Raw genomic sequence first — 15,431 nt, forward strand, 5'->3', positions numbered from 1 at the left:
TCAGTGGTTAACTTAACTTGTTCAAATAGGCAAGTGGTATCATGTAGCTTTACAAGGAGCAACCTGACCTTCTCACATTGACCAGCAGTGACATTATTGTGCAGGAAGAGAAGCAGTCACATCATTTCTGTTTTGCACAACCTGCTTAAAGTTTGCAACTAAATGCTTGTCTTCAGTTGAGCTGACAAGAGAAAAGAGGGGGCTCAGTGAACCATGGCAGGGCTGCCATGAAATGACAGGAATCATTGGCATACATTTCAAATAGCTCTCTCAATCCTATTAAAGTATTGCAGTCCTGCTTTAAAATAGACAAGTATGAAACAACTTTGATAGATAGAGACTAAAATGGCTTATTGATTTTTTTTTTAAGACTGAGGAAAATTACCCAAAATGTGTCATTCTTTAACATTTAAAAATATACTACATAAAAAATGAACAACTGTAATAAATAAAAGTTTAAAGAAATAACTGCTTCAGTATGCAAAACTGACAGGTGCAGAAATGTGAACATACAAATGCACATTTTCATAAAACCATAAAATTAATGTCAAAAAATACAAACGCTGAGCTACAATTCAAAGATAGCAAAAAAATTACACTTTAATTGCATCATTTTACATTAATATAATTTTTCCCTTCTAGAAGATTATTGATACTAAGAATCTGAAAATCCATTTTCCATTGTTCTTCTGGGATTGGATGTGACATCCAGGCTGAAGAAACAGATTGAAGACAGAGAACTGTCTCTATTTTGCATAACACTGTAGGATGTGTCAGGTTCAGCTTGCAAGTCTAGGACAGAACTCTGGTCAGGCTGGATTTCTAGCTTGGAGGCACGCTGATGTTTGAACTACCTCTTGTTTCCTGGAATGATAAATAAAGTATAAAAAAACAAAGCAAAAAGAGAATAGACATTTACTGTTAAATTCCTTTCACAAAGGTATGTATATGAAGTATTTGCAAGTGTTCACTTCTTGTTTTAAACACTTACTTTGGTACCTGAGAGCCAATAGTCATATTTAATAGAAAGAAACAAAGCATATTTTCTCAGGCATTCTGCCCAAGTAAGTGTTAGAAAAAAATAAGCCACTGTATTTGAAGTGCTACAAATACTTATAGAGAACTTTTACCCCCTCTTCATTACAATTACCAGAGTTCTTTTTAATCAAATAAACAAATGTTTTCCAGTCTACCCGTCACTGTTAGTAGGAAACACATGCCAAGCTGATTATGAAATGTATTTGGTTTTTTTTAAATATATTTTATCATCAATTGAAATCAAACACTTAATATTCTTCCAATGTCAGCCTGCAAGAAAGAGGCCAGAAAATACACACTGAATGTACATTGATGGGAACATGATTCATATTTCAATAAGTCTTAACATTCAGTCAAACAGATAATTCAACATTAAAGAACTTCCAGAACCAAAACATCAGGCATTGTACTTTGACAGATTATGGATAATATCAGTATATCAATACTAACAATTCTATTAAAAATGGTAAAGAAAGACATTCTGTATTCCCCTAAACAAAGAAAAGAGAACTCAATGCCATGTAGCTCTTCTGCCCTTTACCAATGCACTACATTGTGTGAAAATAACAAAAATTTAATCAGGTCTTATAATATGTGAAAGCATCGCATGCAAAGCATAATTATGGAATAAAAAAACACACTGAATGGCCATTTCAGTATCTTTGAGGTTTAGAACACTCTCTTTTCAGCATTTAAGGAAGAGTATAAATGCATATATAAACACACACACATTGAGGCACAAACCCATATTTACAGACACACAAACTCATATATATCTGGAGAGAGGCTGAAGGAGGTGTGTATATTCATATTTCAACAAATCCAGTCTCAACATATGTATAAAGACGCATTCGTGAAAGATTCCCCTTTCCTCTGTTACCACTGCTAAAGAAAAATCAATTGTTGCCCCTAACACCTACTTCAACAGGTCTCTTTGATATGAACTCTTTTGATTTCCTGATTCACCACAAGCTATACTGCAGCCACTGTAAATACTAGGCTATGTTAGACCTTCATTAAGAACACATACAGCAGCAAATTTAGATGACTGTTTCAAGTACATAGTTAAAATGAGGTAGTGCCCTTTCCTAAATTTTAGATCTGATGAGAATGAGATAACCACCAGGATAAGGAAATAAGATCTGTAACACTCTGGTTTTCCAGTCCTTTAGGGCTCAACTCTCTACCAAATTAGACCCCTAAAAAGCCAATGCACAAACGAGATCTCAGCGTACCAGCCAACCTGAAATGAGATCTCAGTGAAGGCTAATACACCAATTAACAGCCTCTTCTTTGTACACTATAATCAACTGACCACACACAAAATTCTCTCTAAAATAAGAATCATTCATTAAAGCCATTACAACGGCATTGAAATATACAAACAACTTGTGATGTTCTAAAAAATCTTCCATGTGTAAAAAAAATTAAATCAATAAGCTTCAAACTACGAATGGGTTTCACTCTGGATAACAAATATTGAGGACAAATTTAAACATATTGGTTTGCACTGCTTTCAACACCTCAATTAATCAGCATATCACAATGAATGAAAAATCTTGCGCTATTATTACACTCATGTATTACTCTTTTCCAAGCTGTAGTGAGGCTTTTTTTTTTTTAAATATGGCATCAAAATCCCAGTAAAGAGATAGGAAATCAGATTTCCTTTGAGAGTTGCAAAAAAAAAAAAAAAATTATGGAACTTAATAATTGGCAGCAAGTCAATAGATTATGTTACAGTAAAAGCTTCACTGCTGGGGGAAAAAAAAAGCTCTGGTTTAGTTATCTAGACCCTGTGCTGTACTTCTTACAAACAACAGAATTCTAGTCATTGAACAGAAGAGAAATCAGATTTAATAGCAATGTGATTGATGTAAAAAACAATTTTTGGCTCTTAGTCCTAATAACTGTTTTGATCCAATATCTTTATACACCCTCATGATTAATAAAAAATTATATTCTACAGGTTAGAAGAAAAAATACTAAGATCTGTTATAATATTCATTTTCTGAACACATACATTTACAGAGGAATTTTAAAGGCAGTTATAATTTCCTCAACAGACCTCTTTCATCATTACTATATTTAAACACCTTTCTAAAAAGTGTTTTAAATTTACAAACTCAAATTACTATGCCAGAGCTGTGGCGATAATCCATCATATAAATATGCATTTAGGTAATTTTTCAAAGAGGAATTATTTATCTGAAATAAGGTGTCTGTTTGGCAGCTTTATTTACCCTGTAAGCCATACATGACTCCATTTGAACTGCTGCACTTCAGCAGGTAAATAGATATCTGGGACACATATGTCTTGCAAAAACATGCTTTCAAAACATTTATGTAATATAGTAATTGGTCATGTCCTGTGCACATTTTTCAAAGTTTGATCACCTAACTTTAAAAACATGTTTTCTTGAAGACAAAATCTGAAAAGTTACTCTATATTGTGGAATAATTGCTTTCTAAGGTTTAGTTAACCCAAACAATTTTTTTATTGGTGCTGGAAATGATTTCCAAAACAGTTTTTCTCTATGCACCTAACCTGCAGCCAAATTCAAGATCTAGATTTAAGGTTGTCACATGACATATGAGCTATTTTACCACAGTTAAAACTCATTTATAGTAGGTTGCTTTATTATGATGATACTGTGATGGAATATTTTGATACCATCATTTATTATATCCTTATATTATGTTTTTATTGCAATGTCAGCCTATCCAAAAGCATCATGTTGGGATCAAAGATGCCCATTTTGCTTTTGTATATCCATATTTGTGGAATAACATCCACAGTTGGACACTTGAAATTAGAAGACTATGCATGTGTTATGACAATGGTGCAGATAATTACATAAGGAAATAAATTGTTACAAGTATACTGTTTATCTTCAATTGTAGGAGAAAATCTACAGCTGACGCTGCAAAATTAATCAGAACAGTTTCAGCCTTCAAATTCTACACAAAGGTAATTTTACTGGACAATTTTCACAGCTTTTCAATTTCCCTCAGCTACATATGTTATTACAAAAACTTCTTTTACTTCTCAGGTTTCCCACCACTAATTTTTGTCACTTCAAACTGCTTTCAAATACTCAGTTTGAAAAAACAGTAGCCCAAACTTCTCTACTGCTTTCTTCTGACATGTAGCATGCTACCTTATTAAAAAATAAATTGTTAGAAAATCAGAATAATAAATAGTGATAAGATTTTTGTGCATTAAGGCTTCTGGTTTATGCATGCAACAACAACTCGCTCCAAATGAGGTAAAAAAGCCTTGAAACTGCTCAGAATCAGAAGAGACCAAATAAGAGACAAAAGGGCATGAAGATTAATACTGAATACAAGTTATGACAGTTCCCTGCCTCTGTGATGGTGTAGGTGTAATAACTTGTTCAGTGTTATATTTTAATGTAAATGAAACAAAACTGTTGAATTACAAGGCCAAAAAGTCATCTGTAATTCACCAGAATACAGGACACATAGGTGTGTGAGGATGCCTGTCAGTAAACAGAAACGCAGAGGGAGGACCCACTTTAGTTTCTTCAGAATTCTAGCAACTCCTAAAATCTCTGCAAAGGCAGCAGCACAGTTTCTCAAGGGTAGGAAGAATTTTAAGTTAAACACAGATGCCGAGAATGGTGGGGGAAATGGTGGTCAATATATTTCTCCACAATTGATTTCTGATACTCATTCCTCTCAGCTCAACTCCACAACATACAAATACACAGTAATACAGGTAGATAGCAAATCAAATGGCCAATAATACTCTTTTCAGCTTCTGCCATCTATGCTATTCTTGCAACTTGCGTAATTTCACTGGTGCAATATCAATTCCAGTAAGTGTTAAAAAAAGAACCACTGTCTTCAATAACCATTTTGCAGCTCTTATGTGGAAACCCTATTTCCCTATAGAGAAAGATGTACATTTTCATATCATTCAAAACCTCCTACTCAGACTGCTGTTTTCAAAACTGAGTTGCCTTTTGCCAGATAATGCCAACAGACTTCTAGGCTGAGCCTTTTTTGTTTTTTTCCTATTGTTAAAAGTAGCTCCAAGAGCCATTTCTTACTTTCTTACTTATTTGAAATAATCAAATGCTACAAATGGGTATTTAAAATGGAAAGTTTTACTTGTGGATGGACATTAGTGTAATACAGTGTTAGTTACAAATTTTTGCAAAGCAGGAATTGTATGATGGAAACTGGAAAGTTTGCTTCCTGTGTCAGTGATCTTGTAATTCTGTATGCTGAGGCAGTAGGGCTAAATTGGTGATCTGACACTATGTAAGAAAATTGTAACATTCAGTATAAATTTTAATTGTCAGCACTCTTGCCTAGATTGTGCAGACAATTTGCTATCAGAGAATAATTCAGCAGGCTGCCAGCTCACTCCATACTAAGTCAGAAAGGTAGACACACAACACACTTTGGATGCTGTTAGCCAACAATACTAATGGCTCTTTTCATCATCAAGAATTCCCTCTTTCACTTACAGGAGTTTTTAAACAAGTATGAGTCTGTAATATAGGGAATTTACAATTTTTTCTTACTTTCCTAATGCTCTTGCATTTAATTCATTCAGTGAAATCTCACTCCGGAGGCTTAATTAAAAGCAATTAAGAGAAAGATTTCATTATATATTGTATTGTTTTTTTAAAAGAAAATCCTGTTTCATTCAAACATATTTAAACCTGGTATGTTTGAAGAACACACAGGATTGGATGTATTATCATGCCAGCTGAACACTTTATCTTCAATGATTTGTTGGCTTAAAGACAAATAACTTGGTTCTGCATTGCTAATTTTGATGTTTTCTAAAAGTTTTGGCCAAATTCCACACACAGCCTATACTGTAAGCCTTTGTTCCAGATGCTTCATTGGGAACCGGGAAATTTCCCAATTTTAAGTCAAATTCTCTGCACGTGCTGTTAATACCAAAATATCAGACAAACCAAAGCCGTGCTCTTTTTTTCAAGGTGAAATGATTGGTCCGTTTTGATTTCAATCCAAGTTTCCAAATTCTTGAGTACTTAGTACTTTAAGAGCTTTTACTACTTCAGAACTTAAGTTCTTAATACGTTTTGCCCATGATACCTACCACTGTTTTTCCACTTTCTCATGAGTGGGAGCAACTTCTGCTTATTTATTTATTTGTTTTGAATCTGGGTGGCCAAACCAAATTACTATTTCCTTACTTTGTGCGGCATGCTGCAAACAACACTGAAAGGTACTCTATGCTTCACAGCAGTGTATAAGACCATCCCTGCTTTTAACTGATGCCTCTCTTGCTTTCAAGGAAGGCTTTCCTACTATGTGACTTTTCCCTCAGCTTCTTGTTGCCTTACATCACTGTGTCATTCATGGTTCCCTCTTAGCACTCCATTTCTTTCTAGCAAGAAGGGGAGGAGGGGACTACAATCAGAGACTAAAAGACTCACAATGCCATGGTAAGGCACCACCAGCTCACAAAGTAGTCCCCCCCTACTTAGCCTTTTCTTCTGGGAAAACAGTGCCTATTCCACTAGTTAAAGTGTCAAACTTCATATTCTCATGAGATATGTATTCAGCCATCATCCCAGTTCCTATCTAGTGTGACTGTCTGACGTAAGCCTTCAAAGTTTCATCTGAGTTGCACGTATACTGCTGCTCTAGCAGAAAAAGGAAAGAAGTATATTTACATTCATTTTGCCAAACATTAGCATCTTCTGTCCAATCATTTGAATGCAGAAGTGTTAGGAGAAAACAGCTTAGAGAACAAGGGTTGACACATACAGTGTGAAATCTTAAGGTACTTGAATGCAATGAGGGAGAAAGTGAGACAGAACCACATTTCATCTCCCTAACTGTGCTACAGTCCACATGAACTTTGTGACAGGTCTCTGTCTCTCAGCCACACTTCACTAGCTTCTGCTGACATTCAGCTGTCAGACAGCAACCCTTTACCATGCCCCTAACATGCTCTACAGCTTCACCCAATTAACTCGCTTTCACTTGACATTGCAGCAAAAAGCTTCATAATAGGTGGTCAAGGTGCATGGTGTCTGCTTGCCCTCTAACTGCTCACGCACAGCAAAATGCTACCTTCTTTTTTGTCTGTTTGCGACGAACCGGCACAACTACAATTTAGGCATTCTGCTACTAAATGGAACAAGTATAGTGGACCTTCGCCAGCAGTGCATTTTTAATCTCTCACCAAAAACTATCCTAGAGCTAATAATCACAGCAATTTTGGCAAAAAAGGAAACTACTCTGATCCAGTAAAATACTTCAATCACTTTATACTTAACAAAAATATTCTGTAACAGCAATTTTGTTTCAAAGGGAAAAAGATGAAAAAGTAATTTATTTACAATAGTAGCACTTAACAACATAGACAAGGAAGGCTGCAAACAATGAAAGTGTCTTTATGACCCAGCTTTCTTGCATTAAAAAATCTTTAGGTATGCAGAAGATTAATTTTTCCTATGCATTTCTGCCTAATACACAATATTTTTAGGAGTATTTTTAGAAATATGGATCTATATAGCTAATAAAACAAATTATCTATTAAAAATATGGAAATCAACATTTTAGGTTTCACTTGATAGCTTGTAGAAAAATAACACCAAACTCTCAATTCACCATTACTTTGCTGACAGATACTTTGAGAATACTTTGATTTGCTCACCAGTTCTCTCAAGTATATTTCCATATAAATATATAGAGTAGGTCAGAAAAGTCCCTTAAAAGGTCAATATGTATGTAATAAGTATTGATGATGCTCAAGTGCTCTGTGCTGAAGAGGGTGGAAGAGTCTGGATTGGCCACTGGTGTCTGGACAGTGAAATTATGAAAACCACTATAAGAAATAACTTCTACTGCCCTTATGGGTTTCAACTACCTAAATCCCAGCAAGACAGGGCTCAAAGATTATCCATATAGCCCTTTAAGATTCTGGTTTGCTAAACTACAGCAAGCTCATGTAGGTTATACATTCTGTTTTCTTTCCTATCTACAGGGAAAGTCCCCTTGCAGTTCTCTTTAAAAATCTTTGGAAGGGCATTTTTTCCACTCAAGAATTTTTATTTCCACAAAGAGAAGCAGACATCAAGACTGTAGAAAGTAGAAGCTCAAGATATGTCCTAAGCATGAAGTAAGGAAAAAAAGAAAGGAAATATATTGATTAAGATGAAAAGCAGACTCCTCTTATGACAGGAATTTATGGGAAGAACATAGAACCAACCTGTCTTTAGGAAAGGTGGTGAAAAGCAGCAAAACATAAAGAATTAGAACTCACATACCTCTGGAAGAGGCTGCTAACGCAGAAGTGGATAGTTTTGCAGTAATGAAGAAAATATAGTGAATACCTCAATCAGATTCCATGTAGGAAAATGGCATTACTCAGAATTAAAATGAAGTGTCAGGGACATGCATGGCCTCATAGTGAATAATATTACTGCAGATCTTGTAAGTGAACAAATATTATTTTCATTCACTAGGTATTGAGATTATACTCTGCTGTTGTTTGTAATCCTGAAATGACAAGAGAAATGCTGATGTCAAGACTTGCCAGCCTTTACTATCTGCTACCGAAGAGTAGATCAAAGTTCACTCTTTGGAGACAATGGAACTAGGACCATAAACTGGATACAGGCATGGTTTATGTAACCCATCTGCACCTATTTGAAAAGCAGACTGATTGGAATCTCATATATAAAATACAAACACTTGCATTTTGAGTCAGAACACCTCCACAGTTGCATTAGCCTACATGCTAATCTGAATCTCAGTTAATCTAAATAACTGTATTAAACTGGGTAGTCTCTTTAAAAAGATCCTCTAGTGATGGAGCAAAGAATGACGGACTTATACCACGTGTTTTTAAGTGAACTAGTGTTACTGCCAATTTAATTTTCTCAAAATGGAGGTTTATTATTAAAATCATCAAGGTATTAGAAGAACAAAGGGTTCCATCCTTTTAGCACTGGCCCATGCATGTAAATTTTCTGGATAGCCCACTGCAGATATGGAGGTTTCTACCTCCTAGCCAAAATCCTGATAAGGGCTCCATCCCACTCCACCATAAATTAGATTACAGACAGATTCACCAGAAAGAGGTACATTTGGCTACCTGCAGGCTTAGTATAGTTTTCTAAGTTCTGTTGGCTTATTCAAGGCAAGTACTTTAATGTTCATTGATCCCCAGTAAAATTTAGCTGAAGTAACTTCAAAAGGGAATTATTCCTTCTCCCACAGATTACATGCAATATCTGAAGCAGTGTATCTTCAACAGCGTTCTAAAGGGCAGTTTCAGTTTTATAACAGTAACGATCAGGAAAAACAGTAAGCTTTTCAACAATATTGCTTATGAAGTATCAGTTGATATCTGAACAGGCTAGGAAAAATATTTTAGGCTCTGTTTCAGTTGATGGCTAATATGTAGGTCTTCTGTACATTCAAGATCCAAATTACATTACCTGGGCAAGGACTCAAGCTTATCAGTTATAAACAACTTGAGTGTGGGTGAGCTAGGTTTATTGTCTCTGTTGTTTTTGGCCAAATATATATATACAATTATATTTCAGACTGAAAATAAATTTTAAAAATCTAATAATTACTTGAACAGTACTTCTTATACTTAACTAGATTCCTGAGCAAAGCCTCCAAGAATTGTTCTTAGCTCAGGTACTAGATCGTCTCTTTCTGTGAGGCTCAATATGCAGTTCAAGTGAGTCCACTAGGCAAACTGAACTAATATTTCCTGCATACCAATCATATTTTAGATGAATAAACATTAAAAAATGCTAATGGAATTTCATGCTTTCCTATGTATTTAAGCCAAATGTGTGCTCTGAAAGCAAAGTTAAAAGCAACAAAAAACCCCCAAACAACAACAAAAAAAAAACAGACACTACCACCACATGCTACAAACAAACAAATAAAAACAGCCCAAAACTCAGAAACCACCAACACATACAACACTCCAAACTTTCATCAGTCAGGAAGAACATAGAGGAAGATTTCGGAAAGTGATTTTCACCCTTTTGATTTGTAAAACCAGAAAGGTGTAATACAAGTTAAAAAAATTAGGTTTTCTAAAACAACCCAACAAAACCCCCAAAACCAGGATGTTTCAGTAATTTGTGTGTGCCTTGCACATTCCAGAACTATACCTCCAATTCCTTTACTCAGAGCTCCCATTGAGATTACAGTCTTCTAAAACATCTCGTATTTAAAGCACAGAAAACTTCAGTAAGTTATTAAATTAAAATCAAAATACTTAAAGCAACAGGATGTTTTGACATATACAAATTAAAACTAAACTATATGACTTGATGTGTCAGGAAACTTCACAAAGCCCTGGTTAAGTTACAATGTTTAATGCTCAGACTCCCAAAAGAATGCAATGGATTTAATAGACCTTGTGAAAAGAAACTCGATGTCACACAGGCTTTGAAAGACTAACAGGCCCCTGACCATAAGCATATAAGCACCATACAAGATGATGTGATCAAAGGAGACCCTTCTGTGATCAAAGGAGACCCTCAGTAATAACAAAATCTTAAAAATTAGTGAATTATTTCGTTATTGTGGTTCTGGCCTTCAGAAACTCTGTGTGCCAAATCATCTTCATTACCTAGATAGGATAAAAGTCTTTCAAAGTACTGCTGAATATACAAATTTAAGACAGGTAAGTATTGCAATGTCAGCTTTGTGGAAACATTTACTGAGTCATCTATGAGTTTATGGCAAACTTCAGTTGAGACCCAGATCCAAAGGCGTGGTGTCTTTAATCAGTGTGGTTTTAAGATTTCTATAGGCTTATCTGAAAATAGGAATTTTTTTAGGAATTCTTTTAGGAATTCAAGAAGTTACACCATCTGAAAAGCATGAAATGGAATCATTGCATCTTCGTAACGTCACTGCATTCCTAATATCACATATATCAGGGAAACTCTGCTGGCGATTAAACATACTATTTGTGACCATATTTTTAGTAAATTTTATTATTCACTGTTCATTTTAAAGATACCCTCCCTTCCACCACAAGGAAGAAAAAAAAAAAAAAAAGGGTGAATTGATTGCTTCAGCAAAAGAGGCTCCTATCTTTCCAAATGGCTGCATTTCTAAAACAAGTCAAGAAACTCCCCAAATTCTTGTAAAACAGGGAAGTGAAATTACAGTTTAAGAAGTACATTTCTTTCTCAATCAATTTCTTCAACTGGACTGTTAAATAAACTGAAGAAAACAAATGTTATTTGAATAATCAAGATCAGTATCATAATAAATCATAATAACAACCTTTTAGCTGACAGTAAAGCTCTTTACCCTGTGGAGTGCCCATTTCCCATTTAAAAAATTTGTTCAATGATTAGTTTATTGAACAGGTCAAACTTCTCCACAGAGTTCAGTCTCTGGAGAAAACAGGTCCTCACGATGATTAACTATAAAAACTGTGCCTTCTCCACATAATGTGGGTTTCACAGAATTCAATTAAAAATTTTTATGCATAACTTAGAAACAACAATAAATAAATAAATAAATAAATAAATAAACATCTGATGGGTAAATATTAAACAGTGTGTCATAAATATGTACGACTCAACAAAAAGAAAGATGAAGATGTAACTTGCTGTCTGTATTCCCTTAAATCATGCCAACAATAAAAGAATAAAATTATGTGTTAAAAACAATATTGTGCTTTGTGCACTAATTGAATTTCCTGTGTATTTGCAAGCTGTACTCTCTAATATATTTCAAAGGTTTGGTTTTTCTTCATTTGTCACATTAACTTTTATGCTTAAAGTACAAAATGCAAGCAAATGGAAGCAGGCAAATATATTTATTTTTTTCAAGAAATACGTTACTCTGCTGCAAACATGTCACAGAAAGGAATGCAAAGGTTTTTTTCACAGTTGGAAAGGATGGAAACATGCACAATTATAGGAGAAGGCAGGGGGAAAGAGCATTAACAAGCCAACAGGAAAACAATTTCATAAATTCTAGAAAGGTGTAAAATAAAGTTGACTGCTGTGGTTTGCATCTACCCTTCTTTACCCCACTCACTATCTCTCTTTGGCCTAAAGAGGATCCACTCTCCCCTGTGTGGACTACTGAGGTTAGTTCTGATAGTAAAATCTGCTGAGGGACAATAGAGACATACTTGTGCTCCTTGTGCTCCCATGATCTTACAGCCAGTACAGACTGCACCAGAAGCAGAAACTAAGAGGAGACAGAGCATCAGAGACAGTGGTGTCCTGTGGAGGGAAGGCTGACTGCTAGCTGGCACCAAATGATCTGGTGGTGGTACTATGTCTGCCTCACTGCCATCCAGAGGGAAACATGAACCTCTTAACGTGAGATTTTCCTTTACAAAACTTAAAGAGCGTATGTATGTCTGTGTGTGTGTGTGTACATATGTATGTTTTTAAATTTAATTAATATTTTTCTTAATAGGTGCATGTAATAATAGCCACGCTATGCTACAGGTGCATGCTGCACATACATGCATTTCTGAGGCTAGCTGAGAAAGAGACAGGTTCCTGGCAACACTGCCCTAAGTCATACTCTAATCTTTTTCTCCCCTGTGATCTAGACAGTGAGCTAGTAGTATAAAGTAAATAGGAACAGCAAAAAAGTAACAAAAATTGTCCTTCTATTATCTATCATCCTGATCAAGTGAACCCACAGTGTGCATCTACACATCTTGCACTCTTTATCAAAGTTAATATCTGAAGATCAGCACTGAATTTTCTCCTTATAAACAGTGCTTTAAATACTTAGCTTGGAACATAAAACCAAACAGGTGTGAAAACAAGAAAATAATTATTCAAAACAGTATAAGTTGTAGGATTTAAATTTAAAATGTCAAGAAAATATCAGAAAGATGACAGACTGGATTGCATGGATTCACTCACCATTTAAGCATCTATGCTAGACTCATTCAGGCACAGCTATGCTTTAATCCCCTCCAAAAATTTCTCAGCAAATTCAGAGTCTCAGAACAAACAGACATTCCCTTTATGTTTAACCCACAGTTTAGCAGGGAATAATAGAAGCTTCCCGGCTCTCTTTCTTGAAATAACTTCTTCAAAAGGGAGGAGGAAGCACCTTCTGGCCTGAGTAAAAGTCCTTGAGTCTGGAAAGAAGTGAATTTGTCTGCCTTTGTAGAGAATATTCCTTTTCTTCTATAAAGACAGTAAAATGGTGTCGTTGGCTCTGTTCTTTTGTAAAAACTTTTTCCCAGGGTTAAATGTCCTGGTCTACAATATCCAGTTCTCAGAATAACAGCCTGTCTAGCACTCCCAATACTTTCATTTCTACTGCAGCATTAACAATATATGTAATAATATATGAATTTTCCTTTTAATTTGATGCCCTGGAAATGCTCCTTTGATAGATGTGGGAAGAAGGCAAAAGAAACAGCAGTGTGTAGCCAACAGGAAGCAAATGTATGTGGCTGATGAATAAAACTCTTTGCATGTTACCAATGAAACACATTTCAAAAGAGTAGTGCAAAGGTATCTAAAAAGAAAAAAGCCATCACATGGTTGTCTCCTGACTTACAGTTGCTCTCCACAGCAGCTGGGGCATTTCTGAAATATTCTGTTTCAGGAAACCCCACCTAGTATTTGCAAAGAAAATAGAAGACTAGCTCATTCCAGTATTCCTCTGAAAACTGAACAAAATAAAGTGTAGGCATACACTGTCTTGCTCTCCACTAATCTGCTGCAGGCAGAAAATGAATGCATGATGATTTTTTACAGGACAAAATTGAACCTACACTTTAGACTTGCTTCCTTATCCAAATCATTAGTTTCTCGAAAAATTCCAATTAGTCATTCCTGAAGGTACTATTGTTGCACTGGCCTGTATTTAGGTAAGAGATGAATACAGCTTTAGCTTCCAAGTGTCTTGTTTTTAGTCCTGGGAACTGAGGATTCTTGTTTGTGAGCTGGTAGTTCCAGTACCTCACTAGGAACACATTTCTAATGCCATAGAAAAGCAAACCATGAAGGAAAAAAAAGGAAAGGAGATTACCTTCCTGAAAACATGACCCTCCTTTTTTGTGACTTCGCCAATGACTTGAAAGATTTGTTTTGTGCTTAAGAGCGGAACAAACCTGCGGTCATTTAGGAACTTCATGGTTTCCATTAAACCACACAGCATGGACATTTGTAATTTCATAGCAACAGTGAAGTGAGAATGTAGATCTCACTTTTCCAAAGTACCGACCTCTGCTGAGAGTTAACACCCACACACATTCTCTCACATTCCTTAGCCAATTCATGTCATTAAGGAGAGCTGAAGAACAGACCAAATAAAGGAAAAAAAACAAACTAAAACAAACCAAAACAAGAAAAAAAAACTCACCAAAACCCAAACCAACCCCACTTAAGCCTCTTCCTTAAGCACTTGAAAGTAAAATGCTAAAAGTGGAAATGTAATGTTTAAATGCATCTCTCTTTCTGTCCATCTACAGTGTTTACAGTATTAACCCTCAACTTTTAGTTTTTCAACTGAATTATTGGAAACCACCTAATTACCCAAACATTTACCTCTCTGCAGGTGTAAATACATGGGCCTAATAGGCCTTCCCACTGTGAAAGCAGTTATTTAAATTATATTAAAATATTAAAAACTATTTAATGAGCTTTTTTCCCCTAAAGTAAATTGAGTGTGTGCCTTAACCTGCTTCAGGCAAAGGAAGTTTCAAACATATTGGTTTTGAAACTAGCCATTATTTCCCATGTTGCAAAAATGGCAATTTTATTTCCCAACAGCAAATGAAACTGTCAGGAAAATTTAGATGCAATAAAATTGGGTGGTTAAACCAACATGCCGGATTTGGAATAAAACTGAATTAAAGGAATTAAAATTAAGCATTATGTCAGTCAAACTTCAGAAAAAACTATTTGAAATGGGGGAGGAGGATGTGTTGGGGTAGGGGTTTCTTTGCAAAAGTTAGCTTTTGGACTTGGTGAGGTCCACCCATAACTACCTATTTTATGTCCATCAACTGTGTCACATTTGAAATTTGTGCAATGAAAAATACTTTGCATAAAATGTGTTGCTTCTGGCAACATTTCTGCCTAAATAAAAAGTTGTCAGGCAGTGTGTGACTTTAGTGGTACAGAGTTTTAAAATGGTGGCTTCAGTCCAAGGCCAGCTAATAACGGCTGACATGCACTGGAATCTTGAGGCCTAAATCAACATTGTTTTCACAGCTGTAATTAAGCCACCTAATCAGAAGCACATTTTGACGGGACAGTTTCTGGAAGCCAGACATTACAATTTCTTATGCCTGGAGCGCAGTGGCTCATGAGAGGTCCTCATTTAATTTCAAGTTTTTTTAAAAAAAGGCTGTAAAATGAAAAGAGTATAAAAAAAAGCAGTGTACGGCTGTT

At 35.4% G+C, this 15,431-nt stretch overlaps 1 protein-coding gene across 2 annotated transcripts in view; it reads right to left on the bottom strand.

Annotated features, from left to right (window-relative positions):
• Positions 1–574: 574 nt before the first annotated feature.
• CCDC171 (coiled-coil domain containing 171) overlaps positions 575–15,431 on the bottom strand; it is a 155,534-nt gene continuing 140,677 nt past the window's right edge. For both annotated transcript variants that reach the window (XM_059836830.1, XM_059836827.1), the window contains one exon: positions 575–864. In XM_059836830.1, coding sequence (XP_059692813.1) covers positions 823–864 — 42 coding nt within the window. In that variant the 3' untranslated portion in view covers positions 575–822. The remainder of the gene's footprint in view (positions 865–15,431) is intronic.

This window comes from Haemorhous mexicanus, chromosome Z (assembly GCF_027477595.1).
Source record: "Haemorhous mexicanus isolate bHaeMex1 chromosome Z, bHaeMex1.pri, whole genome shotgun sequence".
NCBI lineage: Eukaryota > Metazoa > Chordata > Aves > Passeriformes > Fringillidae > Haemorhous > Haemorhous mexicanus.